Source organism: Aspergillus sclerotioniger (assembly GCF_003184525.1).
Source record: "Aspergillus sclerotioniger CBS 115572 chromosome Unknown BO94scaffold_24, whole genome shotgun sequence".
NCBI classification, from domain to species: domain Eukaryota; kingdom Fungi; phylum Ascomycota; class Eurotiomycetes; order Eurotiales; family Aspergillaceae; genus Aspergillus; species Aspergillus sclerotioniger.
The window spans coordinates 291,749-316,013 of NW_020291014.1; the positions used below are offsets into that span (position 1 = coordinate 291,749).

Sequence of the window (24,265 nt, forward strand, 5' to 3'; positions counted from 1 at the left end):
TTCCCCATTCCTCCAACGCTTTGGGCCGTGGCATCATCAGTCAGTACATACTCAGTAGGGCACGAAACCACTAGTCCGCCCGACTAGTTCGGGTCACCCGGCTTTGCTTGCCTCTTCAACCGTCGCCCAACAATCCAACATCCCTCCCCTTCCCCCTCTCCCTTCTCCCTTCTCCCTTTTCCTGCGCCAGGGAGATGCCTAACTAGTGTCGGTCTATTGCCTCTCCCACTGTGTATCCCCTTGCAATGCCCTTGCGCCCTTCCACCACCAGCGTGCTGTCCGTCGCGTCCTCCTCGTACTGGATATCAAAATCACTTCCCAACCCCTTCCATGTCCGCTGCGACCGCAGGAATTCCGCCCCCGGCGAGATCGCCCCACCGATCATCGCCACATCGCCTTTGGCTCGCCTGGCGAGGGCCCGCGCTGCAGACGGCCCACCAGCAGATGAGGCGGCATCTTCTCCTGAGGCAGAAACGCGGGGTGCAGCGTTCCGCATGGGTCGGGAATGCGAAACATACCGGCCAGTGCGCAGGTCGAACTCTGGCGGCGCAGACTCGGGTTCCGACATATCATCGTCATCCTCCCCTGTCACCTCATTTGTTGCATCCTCCTTTGTCTCGGCGGACCGATCCAGGACGCTCTGGAAGTCGCTCTGCCAGGCTCCGGTCCAGACCCGCTCCGTGTCCCCTTTCAGGGTAAGTTCCAACTCAGATGGTGTGATAACCGGCTTCCAGAAATCCCTGCTGTCGACCAGGGAGCTTTCCCAGCAACCAATCACCACCCAGCCGCCGATCTCGCTGAAGTTGGCGACCTTGGCCGCGTTCAACTTGCCCACCACAAACAGATAGCTCTTCTTCCCGGCTGCCGCAATCCGCTCCCGAACATGATCCACAATGTGGAGGTAGTTCTTCACACTCAGCGTGTTGACCAAGATTCCAAAGATCGGGGCAGTATTCAAGGACGTCAAGATCGCATAGCGACGGCGCAAGGCAGCGGTAGTCGACGCCGCCAGGGGCTTGACATTGTCGCCCGTCGCATCCGTGGGATAGATGTAGATAGCCGCCACGCGAGATGCAAGGGTGAGCAGCAGGGCAGTGGGCGGATCGGAAATGTGAAAAAGCTGCCACTCAGACAGCGACTCGGGGGTCTCTTGCACGGAATCAGGAACCGTCCGATTGGGAATAGCCGACGAGGGGTTGTGAAGCACATCCGTCGCAAACAAGTTTGTATAACCCTCCTCCACCAAACGCGCATACACGGCCGGGACATGATCACAGTAGGTCACATCCGCGGCCAAGATGACCTTACTAGCGGGATCCGGATAAGTCTCCTTGAAGGCGCGAACGACCTTATCCAGAGCCAAAGGCTTGTGCGTAAAGACATAGATGACGGGCAGACGAGCCGTCGGCGACAAACACGACCGTCCGTAATGCACGACCACATCAGCATCCACATGCTCCGCCGCCACCTCATCCACACAACAAGTCCCGTAAGAAGTATCAGCCAGAATATACAATCTGGGAGCCGGATCCATCTCATCCACCTTCAACTTCGACACCGAATCAACCAACCCATCCCCATCCTTATCCCCAATCTCCGCACTCCCATTAACCCCGCCACGAGCAGCACCACCATCAACATCCCGCTTATCCAACCCCCGACTAAGAAGCTGAAACACCCGAGGCGCATCGGGAAGCATATCATCAGGAAACTGCAGCGCAATGCGCTTATACCGCGCCTGGCGGATCTCCTTCAGCGTGCGCTCGATGTCATAGGTAATGGCGATTTCTTCGTCGGAGAGAGCACGGTTCGGTTCCTGGGCGGCGACGGGATCGGTGGATTCGAGGATGCGGTCGTCCGGAGTGGAGAGGACGGGCGCGGCCTCCATTTCGGCGCCCATGATGGGTGTGTAGAGTAGTGTAGGTGGATGTAATGTGGATGTGGATGTGACTGTATAGACTGTAGAGGGTATGAGGGGTGGGAAAAGTGGGAGGATTGCAAATTTCGGGACGAAAATCGCTCAGTTGGATTTTCCCCCACTTTGTTTAAACCCCCGCCATTCCGTGGGCCAATCGCCCGCATCGATTACGAGGAGTGTGAGTATGGATATGGTGCCATACTATCTATGAGAACAATGACACTCGAGTCTATTGTATTGATATCCAGGTTCTAATCCACATTCTACACATACACACCCACTATTTACATCCCCCAAAGAGAAAACAAAAACAGAACCCTACAAATCCGCCCTAGCCTCCTCCCCGGCCCAAACCCGCCTAATCAACTCCCGAATCGGCTCGCGTTCAATCTCCCTCGGATTCCAATACGGATTCGCGACCGCAATATCCGCCGCCTTATCAATATCCTCCTCCTTCATGCCAAAGCCCTTCAGTCCCCTTTTCACCTTCAACTTCGACAACAGCACATTCAATCCATGGACTGCATCCCCATTACTCTCCGGCAGGGCCTGCGCCAACTTCTCCATCGCTTCGGGGATCCTCGGCGCATTGTAGGAAATAGCGTGTGGTAGCACGGCGGTGTGAGTCTCCGCGTGAGGTAGGTTAAAGCTTCCGCCTAGCGTATGGCAGAGTTTGTGATGGATGGACATGCCCACGCTTCCGAGACAGGTTCCGCAGAGCCAGGCGCCGTATTGGGCTGAGGACCGGGCGGATTGCGAACTGGGGTTGTTGATGATTTCGGGGAGAGAGGTGGCGAGCGAGCGTGTGCCTTCGATGGCGAGGAGGGTTATGATGGGGTTGCTGTTGCGGGCGTAGAGGGCTTCGACTATACATCATTGCCAACCAAGCATTAATTAGCTTTGCTCTAACCATAAAACACAAGCATCTATAGCAAGGCAAGTGAGGGAGTGGTATATATACTAACCCGCATGCGCAATAGCATTAACCCCACTCGTCGCACTCATCTCCACCGGCAAAGTCATAGTCAAATCGACATCATAGATGACCGTTCCGGGAAGAATCTTCGGATCCGAGCGAGTCTTCTTCAGACCATCGGCTGTTTCTCCGAGGATGGGGGTCATTTCACTCCCCGCGTAGGTAGTCGGGATGCAGATGTGCGGGAGACCAATGCGGATGCTAATGGCTTTTCCTAAGCCGATGGTGCTTCCTCCGCCGATGGAGATGACGCTGTCGGCGGCTTGGGTGGTGGCGTAGGCGAGTGCTTTGTCGGTGATGTGTGTGGGCGTGTGCATGGTGGCTTCGCTGAAGATGCCGGCTACTTGGCCGTTGAGGATGGCTTGGACGCTCTCGGCTTGGTGGGTTTGTTGCGGGGTGCAGAGGACCAGGGGACGGTTAGGTTGAGGCGAGTCAGCTCGGAGGGGAGTTTGGTGAGGGTGCCGCTGCCGAAGATGACCCTGCCTGGGTTGGGGTTGTATTCGAAGGAGTTCATGGTGGTGGTGGTGAGGTTGAGGGGAGAGGATGGGATTGATGGGATTGATGGGATTGATGGGATTGATGGGATTGATGGGATTGATGATGGGAAGAATAACTATAAGGAATCAGATCGGTATATATCTTTGCCTAGATCGATTCAGGAACGCAGACAGGGGAAATCCCGAACAGCCGACGAAGCTTGATCATCATGAATAATCCCCCACACCCCACCATCCATCCGGAGATGTCATGAAGTCATTGGGGCAAAGGCCTTTGCCGTGGGTCACCAAGTGGAGAGCCTCGGCAGTTGGCGGGGGAGTTCCCGACTATGCTCATTGCTCACTATCATTTACAATTCACTATCATTTACAATTGATAGAGGATCAAGCGTTGTTTCACCCCACTAAGAAAGAGAGCTACTCAACCCCCAGCACCGTATTTTTGAAGGGTGCGTTTGGTGTCAAGGTCGGAATTGGATGTATTGCGCACGGTTAGGACGATGGTTTGCTCGGGGTATTTGGTGAGGAGGTACTGGATGGCTGGGATGGCGAGAAGCTTTGGCTCCGGTGATGAAAACGGATCCTGCCATTGTCCAAGGGCTGTGTAGTTAAGATAGGGATGGTGGAGGTGATATATGTGTCCGTTGGGTGGGAGGATGAGTCGCGTTTCTAATCGTTCTAACCTTGGTTGTTGGAAATCTGGGATAGCAGCTAATCTCCTGACAGCTAGGGCTAGCCTCGAAGTGGACTCTGGAAGGAATCACAGTTTCGGTGATCGGGGCTGGTACGACTGGGCAACAATATCGAGTCTGGCTGAGATTATAGATGCTGCTTGGAGTTAACCAAGATCCCTCCGATACGACTCTCAACATAGGAAATGCCATCCAGTCTAGAACATAAGCATGCCAATTATTAGGTATAGCTCAATTATCTAGAATAATATTATCCATATTGGGTTATGACACTCCCTTTTGTTTTCCGACACCAATGCTATGCATAATCTCCCTTTTAGGGTATCAATAAATCCACTTAATCCAAATCATGGAATGCCATGACGTGTTGGCCTCCATTGCCCTTGGCTTTCGTCTTCTTGCGTTTGTTCTGCGCGCGCTCCTGTTGGCCGCCAGCATCGCTATCATCGGAATCGTCATCGCTGTCATCATCGTCACTGTCGTCACTGTCGCCATACATGCGCTTCTCCCCCGGCATCGCCCCGTACTTATCGGCCCCGATGACCGCTTCGTGCCAGACCTTCACCACTTGGCCACCACCAGTGACCATGCGGCCCTCGACATCGAAACCCAAGCCAACTACGCCCTCGGTCTCATCGTGCATGACCTCCGAGCAGACCTTGTTGGCGCCTATCCGGACAAACTTGACACCGCCATTGCCCAGACCCACAGCGACCACCTTGCCCTTGCCCAGCTCGTCCGGAACAACGGCCATGGTCTCCAGAGACTCTCCACCCCCAGATCCAGGCTGCACGTAAATCCGCTCGTCCTGGTCATCCCACGCGCCCTTCTCCCAGAGGGTGAGAACACCACCAGAGCCACCCACGAGCACCTTCTCTCCCCGACTCGTGCCAGTAGTTGCCAGTCCACCAATGTACACCGAGCTGATCAGCTCCTCTTCCTGGTCCTCACTGCGGACAAGCACTCCCCGTCGAAGATCCGTAACGGCGAGGGTGGTTCCGCCCGTCGTCACCCATTGCTTGCTGAATCCCGAAGTGCTAGTTTCGGAAGCCGGTAGAGGGGTAAGCGATGAGACGTAGTCGTCGTGGGGGTGGTGTGATTGTTGAGGTTTCGCGGAAACTTTGGAGAAGGGTGTGCGGAGATCGTAGAGGTGTAGAGCGCTGGAGTCGGTGGCAAGAAGGAGGGTCTGAGGAGAAAGAGCGTGAATGATAGTGGGGGCGTCGACAGATCTAGCAAAATGAGCAATTGACTTCCTCCAAACCGCTCCAGGAATTAGCATACCCATCCTTCGCCGTGGGAATGGCAATCTTATTTTCGACGACACCCGTCTCCGCCTTTGCGGCCTTGACCAGCCCGTCCGTGCCGGCAGAGTAGAGCGTCTCGCCGTCAATTCCAAACGTCAAGCACCGACAGCTGCCCTTGTGCCGTCTCGTCCTCCACATCGTATCAATGTGTCTTCTGCCATTGCGTGATGACGAAGCCGACGTCTCATCGTCATCGCTGGCCGCTTCGTCGGTGGGGAGTCGGAACGTTTGAACATGGCCGGTGGCGAGTCCCACAGACACGACAGACTCCTTGGGGTGAAGGGCCTGTGAGAAGAGGTCCGCGGATAGCGGAAGGGTACAGACTGTGTCAAACATGGCGAGGAATGGGCAATTGCACGAAGAGAATTAATGCGGCAGTTTTCTGGCTAGCGGAGCTTGCAGCTTCAGGCGGAGCCGGTCAGTCTCGGAGGGGTCGGGCCGACCGATCTTCCGGTTCGGTATTTACGGAGGGTCTTGGCTCGGGATATGCAAACGAACCGTCTTAAATAGGTGGACTCAAACGCAACACACGTGAGAAACGAAGGTAAATTGAATAGCAGACAACTTAAACCAGAAGCACGAGAAACAAAGACGGATCTTGCATCCATCAAACTGCAACGAATGAAATGACAGCCCGATTCACGAGATCAGTGCCACTTTTCGGACTATGTACATCCATCCCCTTCAGGAACCTGCCCGATATGTCAAGCTACCAACATTGGACCTACATCTAAGCGCTCGCGCTGAAGGTCGAGTTAATGGGGCCGAACTTAATGTTGGAGAAGGTCACCGAAGAACTGGGGTAGTCCGCCTCGACGGTTTTTGGTACGCCAGAGCTCGAGTCGCATGTTCCGCGTGCAACTCCCGCGGTGGTCGAGGTCTCGTTCTCAGGATAGTTGCTGTCCAGCCACTCCATGCTGGCATAGTAATCATCCCACAAACTCAAGATAAGAACCATGGACGACAGTGCGTCTCCCATTCCGGAAAGGCCACCGTGCGCAGCAAATTCGTCCGTGTCCCCGAAGGCCTTCTTCTGGGCGGTGCAGAAGTCCGAGGTGATCGAGTTTCCACTGACTCCAGTGATGTCAGACGCGGCGTTGGCCACGACCGTGCCATCCTGCACGTAGTAACGCTTAATCTCGGTGAGGGAGTTGGAGCTTCCAGTGATGAATTGGGTCACGACCGTCATCTTGGATGAGGTGTCGATGGTCTTACCGGGGCCATAGAACGTCGTGTTGCCCATGCGGTATGGGTTGAAGTCACAGCCATCAGGGTCACAGGTTCCTGTAACTGAGTTAGCCAGTGCCTAGGTTCGGTCCTTTTGGGTATCCGTACCTCCATAGCGATCCGAAGAGTAAGTTCCACCGCAGTTGTCTCCCTCACACATGGTCTGGTTGACGCTGTCACAGGGGTGGGGGGTCACCGCAGTCGAGATCTTGTTTGCTTCCCAGATATCCATCTCAGGGCAGCAAGAACCGTGGTTGCCGACACCGGTGTTCGCATTGTTGCTCGAAGGCTCCCAGCCATCGACGTTAGCCTGTTGCATGGTTAGCATCTTAGTTCAAAGGCGTTGGAAGATCTTCATACTTGTCCGTCAATGAACTTGAGGTCTCGGGGGCATTGGGAGTCACAGTATCCCGTTCCGTACTTAGCTCCGGCCTTGTTCGCAGGATACCTTCCGGTGCCACCGTCGGCATCCATGCCAGTGAAGTACAACGCGCCGTTCAAGCCACAAGGGAGGTTGGAAACATCGACATCAAAGGTGAACTCGGCATCCAACAAGTTGAATGTCTGGTAGCCCTTGTCCTCAGTGTCCATAAGATACAGACGCGAACCGACATTGGATCCGGTGACGAACTGAAGCGTCAAGGAATCACCGTTGGTGGTAACACCATAGGTGGACTCATAGTCCGCTCCGTCCAGAGCGCAGTTGGTAGCACAGGTAACATCATCGGGGCAGAGAGTTGCATCCCACTGTGGGGCACGTCAGCCAACATATCTTGTAGCAGTCTGAGACAAACTCACGGTGTTACCAGTGTAGCAGTTGGTGCTGCCATCGACCGAATGGGTCCAGCGCCAGTTCGAGTCAATGACAACAGAAGCACTCTGCTCGGTGCAGGTGCCATCAGAATCGCATTTCTGCCAGGTCAAGGGAGGGTGGGTTTCTTCCGTAAGAGTTCCCGCCTGCTGGGCGCGAACAGCCGTCAGCAGGGCTGAGAAGAGAAGGGCACTTTGATGCATTGTGATGGTCTTTGAGATTTCAGTATGGTGCTTTCTTAGTGAGGTTGTTGTCTGTCCGGCAGATGTGTTGTCCAAGCTGTCCAGTGGGAAGTTTGGTCTACTTATATGTTTTCGGGCTAGCATTTGGACTCATACCATCGTGAATCCGGGAGAATAGGATTCCTCTCATTCTGCCGGTGCAGCGGACCGCCATCCATCGATTGCCTGTTTCGAATTGGCTAAGCGCTTCAGCTCCGTGAAATGAAGGATGCGCGATGTTGGAGTACCAATGTCGCAGAAAGAGGACTATGCGTGTTGAGATGTGCCTGGAAGTGGACCCCGATCTCTTCCACCAGGATCGAAGATATCAGGCTGCTCGTCTATAGCTGTGTGTAATTGGTCCATAAAGTGCCATGGAATCCACGGAGAGTCCTCCGAGCTGTTTCTGTCAATTGCAATCATATGCGTTTGGATCGGCCCCTCAAAAGCTGCCTCTGCTGTGCGTAGCATTGGCGCGGGCCTTGCATGGAGTGAGAAATCCCTTTCCCAAAGCAGCGTAGTGTTGGCCTGAAAAGACTGGTGGTCTCCTGGACTTTTCGTTGAAATCCTGGAAACCAGATCGGGAAGGGCCATAGTAGTAGAGCACTATGAGACAGAAGTAGCAGGTGGCGGTAATCGTGCGATAGCCTTCCCGTCCCGAGGCCGTCATCATCTCCGATACTTTGAATACATCGAAATGATATGTTCGATCTGGTAGGGACTGCGAGCCGGCCCGATCAAGGGCCGCCGTAGTCTGGTTTGGGAAAGATGAGGGTAACGGTGTCGCATCTAACCGCTGCATTAATGACGAGGTGGCAGTATTGGCGTTGATTGGGCGTCAGCCAGTCTTCGAATCATCTCAGCCCCTGATGAAGGATTGATTAATTTCTAGGGTCCTCCGCTAGGCTTGTCGATCGTCGGAATGCGGGGAGGAACATCCCATCAATCACAGCTCAGCAGGTGATGGACTTATCCACATGTATGCAGCAGACTAGGCAGACACTGAATTCACTCAACGGGAGTTGGTCTACTCGGATGGACTCATTTAATTCTAAACCGGGAAATGTTTCGGTTTTGCTTGCGTCAAGGCCCGCCTTGCCGGGCTAGACGGGGCGGTTAGCATCTCCGACACAGTAATGTTTCACCGCAATTGGTTATGGTGTAAAATGCCGTCTCCTGTTTTCTCGCAGTCCAGGTCTTTCTCGAAGCGCTGTCATCCCTTCATCTCCCTGGCTCCGTGACCCTTCCGGATGATGCTGAATCATGACACCTGTCAGTTGATCCAGTTTAGGATAGACACGGACATCCGACAATGCCGGCAGCAGCCACGATATGGCGCTGTACCTTGCAGATCGCTTCCCAATTATTTCAGGAGGCGTGCAGTTTAACGGCTGCCATTTAGCCGGATGGGCCGCGAAGAAGGCGCGGAGCGAATCTCCGCGATGTACATGGCGTAGATGCCAAGACCTCACTGCCATGACAATTCCTTGCTTCCTTCGGTTATCATAGAGACTGCATTAATCACAACCAGTGGGGATTCTTTTCATTTGAACAATGTCTTTCTTCCGCATGCAGGTGGGGGCCATTCCTGCCAACCTGGAAGTCTTTGGACTCGCAATGAGGGGACCTTGAGAGGCTCTGTGTGCGAGTTTTGGCAAGATACCCTCTAGCTACATTGTACCCTGTACAATCGGCTTTTAGTTGAGCGCCATGTTACTTCTTGATGGCTTGTACTGTTTCTCCTGTGGGTCTTGTCATTATCAAGGTCGGTTGTTGCCAATTTCGCTTGCGATGTCTGTTCGGCTATTGGATATGTTATTACCCATTAATTTTGTAGGTAGTGAGAAACCTGCACGATGATCTGTATAGATCAAGTCAGTGATAGGAGTGTTTTGCTAGTATTAAAATATCAAGAGCCAATCGACCCACGCTCAGTGCTTCGATGTGTTAATTGTCAATACTTAATAAGAGTACAGATATATGTTTCGGCGATGCTCATTCTGAGCATCTTGTTCGAATGGATGATCGTAAAAATCCTCTCTGGCAAGAATTTATTCTGAGAATTATGAATATGATCATCAAAGCATTTCAGTGAATGTCAGCTGAGCAGTAATCCAGCACACCAATCGAGAGTCACAGAGTGAAGGTGAGTGAGGCGGGGAGAAAAGAACAGCCTCGGCAGGTCCTTATCGCCTGACCATCGCTTATCGCTTATCTCCGGCCTTGCCCAAAACTGGCCACCCGCCAACCTCACCGACTCACTCTCACTTCCCATCGCTCTTTTGTCCTGTTCCGCAGTATAAACTGGTGGGCATCATTCCCTCGTTTCGTCTCTCCCCTGTAGTTTACAATCATACAATAAACACCTCATATAGACCATAGACATGGCCTGGTACAGCCAGACCATCGAGACCCTGTCCGATTCGTTGGGCAACACCCGAACCCAGCTTCCCCTGCTGGCCGTGACCGGGGCCTCCTTCACTCTGGGCCTCTTATTCCGCTCACTACTTTCGGACCCACAGCTGGAGACAACGGTACTTGATTCCCCGCGCAAGAATATCCTGTCCGTGTCCGATGCAGTGAGCCGCGAGCATCCTCTGCCGACGGACGTCCTCCCGGGAGCCCGGGACGTCTCAACTCCGTATGGCTCTATGCGCGTATACGAATGGGGGCCGGAGGACGGACCTAAGATCCTTTTGGTTCACGGGATTACAACTCCCTGTATCGCACTGGGCGGATTGGCCCATGCCTTGGCTGACCGGGGCTGTAGAGTCATGTTGTTCGACCTGTAGGTAACGCGGCTACACTAAAGAGACCCAATGACTGACAGGCATGGTTAGGTTCGGCAGAGGCTACTCTGACTGCCCATCCGACATTCCCCAAGACGACAGACTGTTTACGACTCAGATCCTGCTTGCTTTGAGCTCATCTGCTCTTTCGTGGACTGGAGCCGGTTCAGATCGTTTCTGCCTGGTGGGCTACTCCCTAGGCGGTGGTATAGCTGCCTCGTTCGCATCATACTTCCCTCAGTTACTCTCTTCGCTAGTACTGCTTGCACCAGCAGGCTTGATCCGTGACTCCCAGATCAGCTTTCAGTCGCGGCTTCTCTATTCTCGTGGCCTCGTTCCAGAACGTGTGCTCGGCTTCCTGGTTGGACGTCGTCTCCGCGCCGGTCCGCTGACTAGTCCGAAGCCCAAGTCTAAGACGATCAGTGCCGAGGATGCGCTCGCCGAGGAATTACCCACACAGGGTGCGGCTGAAGTCCAACGGTTGTCCCGGACATACCCCCACGTCAATGTTCCTAATGCTGTGAAATGGCAAGTAGGTGAACATGCTGGCTTCGTGCATGCTTTCATGTCCAGTATGCGACATGGACCGATCCTGCAGCAGCGGCAACGGGATACCTGGGAACGTCTTGGACGATACCTCTCCGGACAGAAGGACCTTTCGCTCGACGAACAGCGTACGAATGGTCTGCCGAGTGACAAGGTTCTTATCATGTGTGGGAACAACGATGCCGTCATCATCAAAGACGAGGTTGTCCCTGATGCCACAGCAGCACTCCAAGGACATGCAAGCTTCCGATTCTTTGATGCGGGCCATGAATTTCCGAGTACCAAATACGAGGAAGTGGCACAATACGTGATGGAATTTCTGGCTTGATGGACTGACATAGAGATATACGTCTTTTTCTTTTCTAATCTTGCGACATTTTACTACACCTGTTTTGTGGCATTTAACTGATTATATACGGGCTGGGTGGACTTTTGTTTACGAATTTTCGCTTTACTGGGTTGACGCTTCTTATTTTTATAAGGAGCTCTGTTGGTCCAGGTTATTACAGTATAGATCACTTGATAGACTACTCAGTTATAGTTACTGACATGAAAGGACTGACTAGCACCTATCCATGGATTTTAGTCGAGTTGGTAAGTCGTGAGATGCTTAGAGTATTAATTATCACATGCTGCATTCTGATCCTTGTGCCATGGAAACAGAACGTGTTGAAAGTGACGGACTCGAGACTTTCCCCAAAGACATTCATAGTAGACTTGAAGTAGATGAGTATCTACATGTATCAATGTTTGATGATTCAGACTAGCGATCATCAAGTGGTCGATGGCGCGTCATCCCTGAGAATTCTGCTTCATATTGGGTTGCGGCTGAAGTGCCGCATTGGGAACTGGAAGCGGGCCTGTTGGCTCACCGCGTGCCTTCTTAGCTTCTGCCTCTGCGACGATTCCTTCGAAGTCTTTATTGCCAGAGTCGACCCTCCGTTGGAAGTAATTCTGGATCTATAACATCCGCAATGTCAGACGGACAATCCCAAAATAATGAGATGGAGAAGGAAATCTAGAAGCAAAGGATCTTACCATGACTGGGGTTTTAGTCCTCATATAGTTAGATATGCCTTCGAAGTCCCGTCCGAAATGGGACAACAGCATAGGAAAATCGCGTTGTTCAGCAATTGACCAGTAGCTGGAATACTGTGATCGTTCATGAACAGGTATAGTCGATGCTCTAGAGTCATGGAGAGGGCGCCCATCCGGTGTCAGCTGTCCACGATAGTTGGGATTGTATTCTATGGAGGTCTCGTCGAGTGTCGCAACATAGCGGTTACGTCCGCCCCGCTTGTTATGGGTCTTGTAGTGGCTGTTCAGGTTGCCCTTGCGCGAGAAGGCACGTTCGCAGCCAGGAACCCAGCAGACATAGGGCCTCTCCTTGCTATAGTTGTCTGTGACCTGACTGTCGTCAGGGGTATGAGGCCCTTCCTGTAGTATTGTAGACCGAGCCGTCTGAGAGTTCGATGGCTCACCTTTAAGGCCTCCATGCGCAAGAGCTAAATTCTGCGCATACGCCTCAATGCTTTTTTCCCCAGAGAGGTGCTGCGTCGATGTATGAATCGTACTATCGATGACTGTGGATGGGGCACCCGGAGACTGTCTAGCTTGATTATCTCCACCCCCAGGATTCGTGTCGGCTTCATGACTGTCCACGTTATAGGGATGGTGTAGCCCAGTCTTTTTTGAGCTGCCTGAGGTGTCCGTATTTGAGTCATTGTCGCTACTATCACTTTCGCCTCTCGGAAGGCATGCCAGTGATATTTCCTCCAGGTGTTGTCCTACGTGAGTTGCGTACGATTTCATCGTTTGCCAACCAGCCTGCGAGTATAATGCACATTCATGATCCTTGAAGTCTGGCTTTAAGACAGGCTCTTTAGATTCGGAGATTGCTGCTCTCAAACGGTGCCCAGCCAGTGTGATGTTGTGGCTTCTAATCCAATGGTCGACCAGCAGCTGTTGGCTGACGGTGGTGATATTGCACGTGAAACAGCGCCACTGCGCTTGAGTAAAGTGTTCATTGAGTTCATGGTCCGCCCATAGCTTACGGCTTCGGAATGTCTTTAGTGCGTCTTTGCATTCGGCATGTGTGCAGAGATACGACTGTAGGTCTTTGAAAACATGCATCCTACTCAGTCAGTTACGGTTGAGCTCTACCTTACCATGCGCACTCAAATACGTACTTCCACTCAATTCGGTTTCGTATAGAGATAGTCTTTCGACAATAGTCGCATTGAAAATGGAGTCCGCCCTCCCGTGGTAGAGGAGGAACCCGAGGGCGACCGTGAGCCTCTTCCCCGGTAATTGAGAGAAAAGATGTATGAGAGGCCGCATACTGCGACCTTGTAGGAACAAATATTCCCAGACCAGAGTCATGGAACAGGGAGTAGGGCTTGAACAAGGTCTGAGTGTCAAGATTCGCGGGGTGGTCCTCTTCAGAAGGAGCTTCTTCGTGCGTTCTGATGCGTATAGACCTTTCCCAGTTGGCCTCTGCTAGTCACTCCACCAGAAAAGTTGGTGCATTAGTAAATCTGTTCCGACCATTAGATTAGGACAATAATCACTCTGGGGGACGCCAACCGGTCTCTGATGCGCATAGCAAATGGCTGCGCACTCTGAGATAAACTAAACACATTCTCGATATGAGTAGAGGGTGGTTCCACTCTATGCTGCAAATATGACAGATGTCTCTCAATCACTGGTGCGACATCCATCAAGCAGTTGACATAGCAGTGGAGGCGTCCATAGCGATTCTGCTCGCTTTCGCTGGTTGAGAATGAATCGTCGGATGCATCGTCATCCGAAGATGAGCTAGACCTGTCTTCTGCCGAAAGCATTATTGCTGCCTTCTCTAATTGGGCACCAAGTTCCTGTATAAGATCCTGTGTAGAGTTGCTCTCGCTCTCTGCACTGGTTGTCATTCCGTCGCAAGTTGCAAAATAAGGCATCAAAATGGTGCCAATCCGCTCCATATTTTCGACCACGTTCGTTTTCAGGGGCCCTGATTGTTCCAGAATGGTATCGAGACAACCGGAAGGGAAGTTTTCTCTCCATAGCCGAAGATTCGCTACATCCTTCTTCAAGGTGTTCTTGCGCGGGCCATACGGTATAAATCGAAATTGACACTTCCATAGATGGCTGAGGGCGGTTGAGCATGTGTGGTAGAGTGTTTCGACAAAGCCGACGTTCGGATCTTGAATGCTGTGATCAATTCTGGAAATGACCCAGTCAGTGAGCAACTTCGTTGATTCCTTTCTTGTCTTCATTATGCTCTCGGCGATGGACGGCAAGTCATTCCGAGTGTCAGGAAGGGCTCGGATTGGGAGGTTGGTGAAGCGAGGCCGAATTGCCGTGGCGAGGCTGACTCCGCCCCATTCTACATTCTACATTCAACCCGCGAAGAAACCTCAACGAGAACCCCCCCGGTTTCCATCAACCTACCATGTTATTCCGCTGACAGACACTTATGGCCATGGCAGTTTTATTGCCACCAAAGGACCGGAGGGACTTCGATGTCGCGATTATCTGCGCGCTGCAGTTGGAAGCTGACGCTGCAGAGGCACTCTTCGACCATTTCTGGGATGACGCTGGCGATCAATACGGAAAGGCGCCAGGAGACCAAAACACGTATCGAACTGGGGTAATCGGCAATCATAATGTCGTGCTGGCATATATGCCTGGTATCGGAAAAGGTTATGCAGCAAGCGTCGCAGCAAGCTTCCGGTCCAGCTTCCAGGGTATCCGACTTGCCCTGCTTGTTGGGATTTGCGGTGGGGTTCCAGGTGGAACTGAGAAGGGGATATTTCTTGGTGACATAGTAATCAGTGATGAGATCGTGATATACGATCTAGGCAGGAGGTTACCGGGGGGGTTCTATCGCAAGGAGGCATTAACTAATTCTCCTGTGAACCTCGAAATACGGGCCTTCTTGCATAAGTTGAAAGGTCAAAAGGGTCGTGAACACTTACTAAACCAAACTCACCGCCATCTCACTACCCTACAAGACAGGACTGGCGACTATCGCTGCCCTGCGAGAAGGCTAGACAGACTTTTCAAGCCAACCTACCATCATAAGCATCACAACGCCGCGAGGTGTTGGAAGTGCAAGAAGAACGAGCTTTGCAAACAAGCCCAGGAGACCTTATGTGAAGAGTTGAAATGTGACACGAGGAGATTGGTTGTTCGTTCGCGTCCATCTCCGAATGGCATCGATATTCACTTCGGGCGAATAGCTTCAGGAGACACGGTCATGAAATCTGGCGTGGACCGAGACAAGATTGCCGCTGAAGAGAATGTGATCGCATTTGAGATGGAGGGTGCAGGAATTTGTAACAATCTGCCATGTATTGTGGTAAAGGGAGTTTGTGACTATGCTGATAGTCACAATGATAAAGTATGGCAGAAGTACACAGCTGGAACAGCTGCTGCGTGTATGAAGTCGCTGCTCTAACAGTGGGCAGCTATTGATCGCAATGAAAGAAGGGACGAACAGCCTACGGACACCCTGCGGACAGGCTCTTGCTGTCACCTCGATACTACTCTTTCCCAAGCAGCATCCTCTCAATCAACCTATCAGGATGAAGGATACAATTCACAGAAGAATTATGATATCGGCGATGGTGACTTATCGCGAGGTAATTCTTGCCCTTCTAAACCATTCAGCTTGAACCTAATCATCATAGTTCTGCCGACAATCGATAGGAACTTCAAGGCTGCACTCACCGGTTTCAGAAAACACCGAAAGTATCTGCCTCGAGACGTTGATCTCAAGAGCACACTGAAAACCCAGCGCGTCATCTTCTCAAGCAATGTGGAAATCATGCCGTCATCGGGTCCTCTCAACCATTCCCCCGATTTGTCGAGCAAGGTTCTCCTAGAAGTTACTATAGCAATTCGAACAAAGCTGGAAGAGATTGAAGACGCTACAAGGCGTCTTCCTGTTGCTACCAAGGCAAAAGTGCAGCCAAGGAGTGTCGCAGATACACTCAAGGTGAGACACCTATAGACAATCTCGACCCCTTCCTACTAATCCAGCCTATACTCAGGACACCGTAGAAGATCTAATTTCCCTAGTTCAGGTCTTTACGTCTTTGACTCCCCAACCAAAGCAGTCTCGACTATCTAAAGAGTCAAAAGTAGCCAGGAACCCTGGATGTCGCCGTGAATTCCAGCATTTCCGTATTGTTCAGCAAGTTGCCTGCAACCTCTACGATGTTTTAGGAACAGCTTGTAATGCACACACTGTTCACGATGTGCATATATCTCTGCGACCAGACCTCGATGGGACATTAACCCGGGCGCGATTTAACGTGGCGTTTGTTCGGAATCCCATGGCACCCGGGGAGGCAGTCTGGATTGACGTGGAATCAACCATAAAAACTTTCGAGCCGAGTCCTCAAACAGTGCTCACATCAGTCTCCCGGGGGCCCTCCTCTCTCAAACGACCAAGGCAACTTCAGGAGGCACAAGCATGCAGTAAACGTGTACAGTTCCAGCTTTTACCCACGCTTTTGTCCGAGCCCCTACAGTCACGGTGCCCCGAAGAACCTATCACTGGAATTCCAAATCTTTATCTACAGCGGAATTTCTGCACCGTGGTCGAGAGGTCCTTACAACAGCGAGAATGTAATGATTGCATTGGGTTACTTGGTGGCAACCAAATCTATCAACATTTGGCATATATGGGCAATCAGACCAACCAAACAACTATGTCTATGTCACTTTCCAAGCTGATAACACTATCAGGGGCCGACCCTACTAAAGGGATGGGTCTGTATGAGTGTGTCCGACTAGCCAGATATCTTGCCACCGCTGTTCTCTATTACCATGCTACCCCATGGCTCAGAAAAGCATGGCGCAGCGACGACGTTCAATTCTTCGGGGCTCCCGATTCCTTGCTCCAGCAGCCACAAAACATCCTACCATATATGTCCACCTCTATTCGAGCATCAAACTCTTCGATGCAATCCCAGTCCCAACCGTCCGAGTACCAGCATATCATCCGTAATCCGGTTCTCTTCGGACTAGGTGTCATGCTCCTCGAACTTGCATACCAAGCTCCCCTCAGAAATCTCCAACAGCCGGTCGACCTCATGAAAGGAGAGACACCGGGGTTTGCAGATTATTTCACAGCGCACAGGTTAGTAGACTATAGCTGTCGCAAGGTGAGCAAAAGTTTCAGGATGATTATCAAAAAATGCCTGCACTGCGATTTTGGACATGACAGCGACTTCACGAGTCCTGCTCTTCAGGAAGCCTTCTTCCATGATGTTATTGGGGGCCTTGAAAACCTGGAGAAGGTTTTTCAGGAATTGCAACCTGATGACCCGTAACATGATCCGATGTAGTGTCTATCGATTTTCCCTCAGCCTTCGTTGTTCTTAGCCCTGTCTTCAATGTGTCTGAAAGCATTGCACATGTTTGTATATTAAAATCAGTGAATAATGCTGTAGTGATAGCCATGTTTCTCCATTTAATACGTAGGAGTCGAACCGCGAAAGTTGAAGAACCTAGGACAAAGCTTCACATAAAAGTCCTGTCCCTAGTGGTTCGTATGGTTACCAACATTCTGGGATACTCTGGACTCAGAGACACTTGAGAGAAACGGTGGTGTTCAAGCTATCATGATTCGAAGCTAAACATCGGGCCCAAGCCCCTTTATATAGGCGTAGGCGTCATACATGACATGACCTGCGCAGGATGCCTCCGGCTTACGGGAGGTAGGATCCATAGGCTCATGGTGAAAGATCGGGATCTTTCATATTTAAGTTATAGAATGGGGAGAGAAAGAAAATCTATATTACCGGTCCATTATCAGCATAAACAGTCTCTGGAGGAAGGGTATCTCATGTATAATGAGAACTATGATTTGATATTTTTTCTATAGTTATCTTCTGTTTGGTATCAAATAGTACGTTCCAGGAACCTCTTATCTATGACCAGCTACTGAACTTTGTAATGAACAGGGGTCTTTTCACGTGGAGCCAGTACTTATATTGGCTAGAGATAACATATGCCAACTATTATCGTGACACTCTCATCCCAGGGTATGGCACAGGTGTCTATCCGACACATTAATGAACGAAGCAAAAAAACCTTTAGAAGGTGCAGCAGCAACGGCAAGATGAGCCTCGCAATTTTTAATTCTAAACTCTCCATTCTTTGATTCATCTGCCGAGTGCAGGCGTTTATCATTCCTTTCATGGAGCCTCACTCAGAGACTCTACCCCTTTTCAACTGGTCCGACGTTCCACCATCTCCCGAACTGGAATATTATCCCTGTTACGATGGGTATTACTGCGCTCGACTGCTTCTCCCGGAAGAATATCTCAGATCCACGGAATGTCGCAATCGCCATAATCAAACGCCCCGCCACCGTTTCAACAACAGATCCTCGATTTAGGGGGACTCTCATCAGCAACCCTGGCGGTCCTGGACAGTCCGGCACTCAGATGGTACTTCGAGCCGGCAGATTTATACAACAGCTGGTGGATGGTGAAGATCACAAATATGAGCTCGTTTCATTCGACCCGCGGGGAGTATGGCAGAGCACGCCCAGCCTGGACTGCTTTGAAGGCAAGGATTTTGCACGAGGACCGTGGAAGTGGGAAAAGAGAATAATGGGCAATCTGGATGGCTCTAGTCAAGCTGCAATCCAGGCGCATCTAGCTGCAGCGAGGGCGTGTGGGGGATTTTGCAAGAGTTCAAAGCATGATTTTGCTGAGCATGTTTCGACGGCTGCAGTGGCGCGAGATATGCTGGAGATAGTGGACAGGGTTGAGAGTGAACGGAAAGAACAGAACACTCATCGCGATCAAGAACTGTTATCGGCGGATTCTGTTGCCAAAATACAGTATCTTGGGTTCTCGTATGGGACACACCTTGGAAACACATTTGCATCTCTATTTCCGGACAAAGTCAAGAGGATGATATTGGATGGTGTGGTTGACAGTTATGCATTCACTGGCACGGTAAGTCATCCGGCCCGTAAAGGTATGCCGTCAGCTACCGACCTGACCTATTGATAACACAGCGCTGGCCTCGTGGCTTCCTTCAGGATGCCGAAAAGGTTGTGGATCACTTCTATAATACCTGCTTCGAGGCGAAAGAATCCTGTGCCTTGTACAAGCTTGGGTATGCCAGCCCGGATGATATCAGGAACTCAATCCAATTGATATTCAACATGATGAAGGAAGCCCCTGTGCCAGTTATTCAGGAAAATAACTTTACTCTTTTTACACTGACAGATCTACAACAGCTTTACTTGACCCCATGCTATTCACCGGTCATCTTTTTCCCATTGGTCGCAGAGGACCTCGACCAGCTTTCACGAGGCCAGTACACAGATATAGTCAACAACAATCCGGAGCTTGTAGGCCCAGCCGCTCTTCGAAATGCACCCTGTGATGATGCTATAGGGGGCTCAGACCCAGTTAAGTACTGGGATTATGCAGCCATGGAAACTGGCTTCTCAGTCATCTGCGGAGACCGAGTGGACGTTCGCAATACAACTGCTGAAGAACTGGCACGTTACATACAACAAATGGTAGCTGAATCGCCATCAATTGGCTCTTTATGGGCAACCTTCTATGCGCAGTGTGCCGGCTGGCCCTACCGAGCCAGATGGGCATTTCACGGTCCTTTTCGAACCCCTCCACCAGGCACAGAAACTGGACCCAATGCACCTCTGCTTTTCCTTTCGAGCGAGTTCGATCCCGTGACTCCACTCGCTGCTGCCATTTCTATGGCCGAGCATCATCCGAATTCACTTGTGGTCAAACAGCATTCCTATGGTCATACAGCACTATTCGCGGCACCCAGCAACTCCACCAGGGAGATACTCCGGGAATATATGCACCATGGCAAGCTTCCTGAGCCGGACTGGCGAAGTCCTGGCGGTGCAGGAATTGCCGAGTGTGATGCTGACTGCTCGAATCCATGGCTTGGCTGTCCCAAGTACCGCAGTGTATAATTGAGCTCTGTATGTTAGTGTTGCTTAGTAGACAAATCTCCACTCCCTGCTCTCCGCTCATGAGATGTGCTATGATTTACGGAAGGCTTTGCTTCATGTTAGTAAAAGCTGCCCTGCGTTGTCTTTCAAGCTCTATGGTAAGGATAAAGGCCAATCTTGGGAGCATAAAACCTTTCGTGATCAATTACAAGTCTCATCACTGATCTGTAAGTTCCTGGCATTCATAGACCTACTTCACATATGAAAAAGCTGGGTAGACATAAGTATCTAGATAAAATACATAGGAGACCGGGTATCTGCATTGTCAAGGATAAAAGGCGGCGCGTCTAGCGCTGCCATGTCACATCTATACGCCCTCTATAAAAAAACGCCTCAATTTTGTCCATGGTTGGAAGGAGCAATGGCTCCTGAGTGGGTCTAGCGCCTGCCTGGCCAGAGGCTTTGCCTTCGCCTTCACTTCCATCTTCACCTGCCCGTTCCTAGAACTCACTCAACAGCATACCTCCACAGTCCCATCAATAGTTTCGCATAATGGTGATGTCTTTTCGATTTTTTTTCTTTGTTGATACCTTTCGGCTTCGGTTTATTTTTTCAGGATCTGATCTGCCGCGTCGAGTTGGCTCGAGAGACGTGACACGTGCTCTGAGCGATCTCCCATCCGTGCCCGAGCATAGTAAGGCCCATCGGCCGGGGATGACTGCGCAAAGCGTTCCATGCTGCCGCTGCTTCCATCTGGGACCTGGCTCAGATTTCCTGCGCTGAGACTGCTACCCATACCGTTGGAGGACCTGTCGGGAAAGAATGAGTACAGCAATTTTGAGATACAAAGGATGATTCTTACTTGGAGGTCTGCTTGTTTCCGGAAGACATGATGATGAGTATTGGACTTTGGTGCTCGTTGTCTTAATAACAGGGTATGTTTCGAGAGATGAGCTTCGAGGATGGTGATAGATGGTCGTTTTTGCTGTGATGGCAGTGCGGTTCGAGAGGTATAAGTCTCTAGAGTGCGGATTGCAACTTGAATATTGTGGACGATTGGTCCTGAGAGTGGTGTGGTTTGGATATCGAAAGCTTGGTTTGTTGGTGAGTTCGAACGAAAAGGTGGGAGGGATGCTGTCCCTATATACCTTTCGATGGACCTGACTTCCAAGCCTCACCGTTGCTGAGCACTGAAACCAGGGAATAAGGATAGGTAGATGCCTTGGAAGTACCCAAAAAAGCTGAACAGCCACGGACGAGGACGGAAATGATAAGATGAAAATTCGAAAAAGGGTCCGGAGAGGGGAGGGAAACACCAGAAATGAAGTCAGTAAGTGACACAGGCAGATAGAGATCTTCGGTGGGATTGTGCTTCGGAGTCGTGTATATCTGACTAACTAGGCCTTTTCCAAGGAACGGTTGGGACTACTAGTCAAGATCAGCCACTGATCGAGATGAGACTGCCCTGCAAGTCCGGATAGCTGCGCATCCTCGATCTAGGGTTTGCCGAGAACCATGCCACGGACCCGAGGACGGATTTAGTCACATTCACCCTAATCCTTAGGCAATTAGAGACGATGATTGTCCGGGTAAGCACTAGGGTGGAAGGTGTGACCCAAGGTTTGGTTCGTGAACCATTGGATACAGCAAGGACATTCTGGGGAACCCATGAACGATCATCAGCATGGCCTACATCGGGCACATGAGCCGAGAAACACCATAACCGGCGATTCGGTATGCACTTTGGATCTAAAGGCCGCCAAACTAAACTGGTCATAGCGGATGTTCAACGGCAGTCGTCATCGGATAGGGGTTGAGGGCTGAAACGCCCCCGTCAGCCTGTACTGCCCACGATTGAACGGTTTTCAGAAATCTAGACCATTGCCTCCGCCCCCCTTTGGCCGCCAGCCCACTCCCTGTTCCCACACGCGCTATGTCATAGTCAAGGTCCAACCATTCTCGGACTAGAGATGGGGGGAGCAGCCAGAGTAAGAAGGGATCGAAGGCAGACCGTTAAGGATCGCCTGAGACCTCACCGATGTGGACAAAACGTGGTCGATCCCATCCAAGCGATCACGCACTGCCCCAGGGGATGCGGACTTTGGGCTTCGTTTTCTCTCACCCACACGTCTGCATCTTGATAATTACTTTTGTTTTCACCTTCCTTTGTCCTTACTGCATCCAGATAGGATTGACCACACCATCCACTAACGGTCTTGGAATTTCCGAGGAATCAACGGCATTATTGCATTTCAGACAATGCGGTCACTATGAAGACTGCAGGTGACAATGTCTCTTTTACATAGTGTGTAGGGCTCCCAGTCAGGTAAGGAATTCGCAATGTCCTTAATCTCAAAGCTTCGTCATCAGACACGAGAACATTTTCCACTGGATTAGAAGAGACTGTATTTTTTCTTTCCATCCGCTCTGCTGCCCAAAAAAAAAAAAAAAGAAAAGAAAAATGGAAAAGAAAAAGAGAAAAGAAAAAAAGAAAATCCCAAATTAGCCAGGCATTGTCCGGATTACTGATTGTCCCCGAACTTGATCCGTATGCGCTCGCATACCTGCTTGTCACGGCCTATCTACCGGCCATGCTTACATCCCCAGCTTTACTGAGCGATGTCCCTTTAATCAAACGATCAACTACATGCTTGCTGAAAAGGAGCATTCTTACCAAGCCTCGTTCTCCCTAGAGATTGCAGCTGGCCAGTGCTCTGTCATCTTTGCTTTTCCCGTTGGACCAGTCAGAAAGGGGATGGGCGTCCACGCCGCGCGATAAGAAATTAGGATGCGCATAAAAGCAATTGTCACTTTCTAAATTTGGCTTCGACAATCACGGTTCACGATGACACTACCGTAAATAATGGCAAACCACGGAGTACCGTCGAAAGTACCCTGCGTCAATCCACGGACCTAATCATCATATTTGGCAACTAACGCTAGATCCGCCGAGCTGGCGGAAGTCCGGCTGCCTCCTTCGCATGGCTTACCAGAACGTCGGGTCCGTTGCACAGCCTAAAGGAGACTATGAACGGCTACCAGGGTGAGAGGGGGGAAACGGTGCCTGGCAATCTAAGGGATCCTCGGAGAAGCATCCCGAAAAGGGGCTCAAGGTCTCTCTCATAAAGCGTTGAGCCTTTCAAGCACACCGGGCCGATTGCTTTCCACTTTCGACTCCCCCGAATAGGACAGCGCCCTTGCGGATATCTCCGCCGGCGGACGATGGACCAAAAACGGTCTGTCATTGCGCCAGTCCGCGGGGATAGGTATCCATAGGGAAACTCCGCCAGTGCTATTGATTCATCACGTCCTAGGACCGGACCGCATTCCGGTGATGCGAGTGCAACGGAGCTCGGCCACAGGATTGAGGGGATATACGAATTTATTGAAGAGCCAAGTGAATAATAATGTCAATAATTTTTTACTTTTCTTTCCCCTGGTCGTGGACACGGGGGTTGGTTTCACTGCGCGCCTGCAAGGCACACTTGGTCCAAGCTCCTGGCCCCAGCAACCTTATCTTTCGTTCTGCTTTCATTCGGCAAGAAATCCGGCCTACATGGGCCACCCTTGGCCGTTCACGTTGGTGTGGAGTGGCAGGTACTATGGGATGCGTCCTGGGATGACTCCAAGTAACTTGGATCAAGGAATCGATACGTCGTTGCCAGGTCTACTGGACCAGCCACCGGAGGACAAACCCGAAGAAACATGGTAATCAAACTTCGAGTCAGTCAAGCTTACCCTCCCGCGTGGACTGCTGGTCAGAGCTGCCATGTCTCGAACCGAGCCGAACTATGGCAGCGGCCGAGCCTTAAAAGTACGGAACCGGAAGGGGAGAGACACAACCCTCAGCTGGCTGCGCCCTGAACATTGTGCAGGCCGTGAGATCTGGTGTTCGCAGCCAATGCGGCAAGTATCGGCACCGCAACTGCACGTCGCTGATCCTCTTTTCACTGAAGCCTTAGGCAGGATTTAGGACGAATGCATGAAACAGCCTGGTTGAATTCCGGGGAATTGAGTGTTCCCCGTCTTCACCTACCCCTGTTATTCGGCGTAACTCTTTTCCCTGTACAGCCCCTTCCGGCCGCCACAAAATTAGCATGACAAGCAGTCGTCCCTCATGCGCAGGACAGCTGAAACAGCCGCCAGAAATTAGTTACGTCAGGCACCAAGAACGAGGGTGACGCGAGCAGCTGATGAGGCCTCATCGGAAATGTGAATGACTGCCAGCCGGCGTTCTCCGTTGGCCTGTTGGCATTCGTCAATAAGCCAACCACTTTTGCTTTTTTCCTCCCTTTTCCCAGAGGTATGCTCGGATCATGGACAGCCTT

General features: G+C 51.3%; 9 protein-coding genes across 9 annotated transcripts; 3 read left to right on the plus strand and 6 right to left on the minus strand.

Annotated features, from left to right (window-relative positions):
• Nucleotides 1–119: 119 nt before the first annotated feature.
• BO94DRAFT_178583 (2-(3-amino-3-carboxypropyl)histidine synthase subunit 1/2) lies at nucleotides 120–2,124 on the minus strand. Its single transcript, XM_025605966.1, has one exon. The coding sequence runs from the start codon at nucleotides 1,898–1,900 to the stop codon at nucleotides 203–205; it is 1,698 nt and encodes a 565-aa protein (XP_025464794.1). The 5' UTR covers nucleotides 1,901–2,124; the 3' UTR covers nucleotides 120–202.
• A 26-nt stretch (nucleotides 2,125–2,150) lies between these two features.
• On the minus strand, nucleotides 2,151–3,618 carry BO94DRAFT_537671 (maleylacetate reductase). The gene is made up of 3 exons (XM_025612322.1): nucleotides 3,310–3,618; nucleotides 2,884–3,265; nucleotides 2,151–2,784 (listed from the first exon to the last, which is right to left on the minus strand). Exons 1-3 carry the CDS (start codon nucleotides 3,406–3,408, stop codon nucleotides 2,237–2,239), a joined length of 1,029 nt encoding a protein of 342 aa, XP_025464795.1. The 5' UTR covers nucleotides 3,409–3,618; the 3' UTR covers nucleotides 2,151–2,236.
• A 689-nt stretch (nucleotides 3,619–4,307) lies between these two features.
• BO94DRAFT_522187 (WD40 repeat domain-containing protein) lies at nucleotides 4,308–5,759 on the minus strand. Its single transcript, XM_025610172.1, has 2 exons — nucleotides 5,365–5,759; nucleotides 4,308–5,312 (listed from the first exon to the last, which is right to left on the minus strand). The coding sequence occupies exons 1-2, from the start codon at nucleotides 5,721–5,723 to the stop codon at nucleotides 4,421–4,423; spliced, it is 1,251 nt and encodes a 416-aa protein (XP_025464796.1). The 5' UTR covers nucleotides 5,724–5,759; the 3' UTR covers nucleotides 4,308–4,420.
• Nucleotides 5,760–5,885: 126 nt separating this feature from the next.
• Nucleotides 5,886–8,035, minus strand: BO94DRAFT_537673 (glycoside hydrolase family 7 protein). Its single transcript, XM_025612323.1, has 4 exons — nucleotides 7,413–8,035; nucleotides 6,975–7,361; nucleotides 6,723–6,924; nucleotides 5,886–6,671 (listed from the first exon to the last, which is right to left on the minus strand). Exons 1-4 carry the CDS (start codon nucleotides 7,626–7,628, stop codon nucleotides 6,118–6,120), a joined length of 1,359 nt encoding a protein of 452 aa, XP_025464797.1. The 5' UTR covers nucleotides 7,629–8,035; the 3' UTR covers nucleotides 5,886–6,117.
• Nucleotides 8,036–9,913: 1,878 nt separating this feature from the next.
• BO94DRAFT_626523 (alpha/beta hydrolase) lies at nucleotides 9,914–11,605 on the plus strand. The gene is made up of 2 exons (XM_025617362.1): nucleotides 9,914–10,434; nucleotides 10,487–11,605. The coding sequence occupies exons 1-2, from the start codon at nucleotides 10,031–10,033 to the stop codon at nucleotides 11,307–11,309; spliced, it is 1,227 nt and encodes a 408-aa protein (XP_025464798.1). The 5' UTR covers nucleotides 9,914–10,030; the 3' UTR covers nucleotides 11,310–11,605.
• A 168-nt stretch (nucleotides 11,606–11,773) lies between these two features.
• BO94DRAFT_558822 (SANT/Myb-like DNA-binding domain-containing protein) lies at nucleotides 11,774–14,253 on the minus strand (the record flags this gene model as incomplete). Its single annotated transcript, XM_025614028.1, has 7 exons — nucleotides 11,774–11,941; nucleotides 12,020–12,167; nucleotides 12,347–12,442; nucleotides 12,504–13,115; nucleotides 13,171–13,461; nucleotides 13,489–13,518; nucleotides 13,568–14,253. 7 exons carry the CDS (start codon nucleotides 14,251–14,253, stop codon nucleotides 11,774–11,776), a joined length of 2,031 nt encoding a protein of 676 aa, XP_025464799.1.
• A 200-nt stretch (nucleotides 14,254–14,453) lies between these two features.
• Nucleotides 14,454–17,424, plus strand: BO94DRAFT_577278 (purine and uridine phosphorylase; the record flags this gene model as incomplete). Its single annotated transcript, XM_025615171.1, has 4 exons — nucleotides 14,454–15,417; nucleotides 15,448–15,621; nucleotides 15,670–15,977; nucleotides 16,033–17,424. The coding sequence occupies 4 exons, from the start codon at nucleotides 14,454–14,456 to the stop codon at nucleotides 17,317–17,319; spliced, it is 2,733 nt and encodes a 910-aa protein (XP_025464800.1). The 3' UTR covers nucleotides 17,320–17,424.
• An 849-nt stretch (nucleotides 17,425–18,273) lies between these two features.
• Nucleotides 18,274–19,958, plus strand: BO94DRAFT_588213 (alpha/beta-hydrolase; the record flags this gene model as incomplete). The annotated part of the gene is made up of 3 exons (XM_025615871.1): nucleotides 18,274–18,957; nucleotides 19,020–19,187; nucleotides 19,245–19,958. 3 exons carry the CDS (start codon nucleotides 18,274–18,276, stop codon nucleotides 19,956–19,958), a joined length of 1,566 nt encoding a protein of 521 aa, XP_025464801.1.
• Nucleotides 19,959–20,521: 563 nt separating this feature from the next.
• Nucleotides 20,522–20,828, minus strand: BO94DRAFT_626525 (uncharacterized protein; the record flags this gene model as incomplete). Its single annotated transcript, XM_025617363.1, has 2 exons — nucleotides 20,522–20,746; nucleotides 20,800–20,828. 2 exons carry the CDS (start codon nucleotides 20,826–20,828, stop codon nucleotides 20,542–20,544), a joined length of 234 nt encoding a protein of 77 aa, XP_025464802.1. The 3' UTR covers nucleotides 20,522–20,541.
• Nucleotides 20,829–24,265: the final 3,437 nt, after the last annotated feature.

Excerpts from the sequence above, each read along its gene's own strand:
- BO94DRAFT_178583 (XM_025605966.1), bottom strand. The coding sequence starts at position 1,900 with ATGGGCGCCGAAATGGAGGCCGCGCCCGTCCTCTCCACTCCGGACGAC.
- BO94DRAFT_537671 (XM_025612322.1), bottom strand. The coding sequence starts at position 3,408 with ATGAACTCCTTCGAATACAACCCCAACCCAGGCAGGGTCATCTTCGGC. Across the intron at positions 3,266-3,309 it reads TGACTCGCCTCAACCTAACC|AGCGTCCAAGCCATCCTCAA; the intron begins GTCCCCTGGTCC and ends CACCAAGCCGAG. Across the intron at positions 2,785-2,883 it reads TAATGCTATTGCGCATGCGG|TCGAAGCCCTCTACGCCCGC; the intron begins GTTAGTATATAT and ends AATGATGTATAG.
- BO94DRAFT_522187 (XM_025610172.1), bottom strand. The coding sequence starts at position 5,723 with ATGTTTGACACAGTCTGTACCCTTCCGCTATCCGCGGACCTCTTCTCA. Across the intron at positions 5,313-5,364 it reads ATTCCCACGGCGAAGGATGG|ATCTGTCGACGCCCCCACTA; the intron begins GTATGCTAATTC and ends TCATTTTGCTAG.
- BO94DRAFT_537673 (XM_025612323.1), bottom strand. The coding sequence starts at position 7,628 with ATGCATCAAAGTGCCCTTCTCTTCTCAGCCCTGCTGACGGCTGTTCGC. Across the intron at positions 6,925-6,974 it reads TCAAGTTCATTGACGGACAA|GCTAACGTCGATGGCTGGGA; the intron begins GTATGAAGATCT and ends ACCATGCAACAG. Across the intron at positions 6,672-6,722 it reads CTCTTCGGATCGCTATGGAG|GAACCTGTGACCCTGATGGC; the intron begins GTACGGATACCC and ends ACTCAGTTACAG.
- BO94DRAFT_626523 (XM_025617362.1), top strand. The coding sequence starts at position 10,031 with ATGGCCTGGTACAGCCAGACCATCGAGACCCTGTCCGATTCGTTGGGC. Across the intron at positions 10,435-10,486 it reads AGAGTCATGTTGTTCGACCT|GTTCGGCAGAGGCTACTCTG; the intron begins GTAGGTAACGCG and ends AGGCATGGTTAG.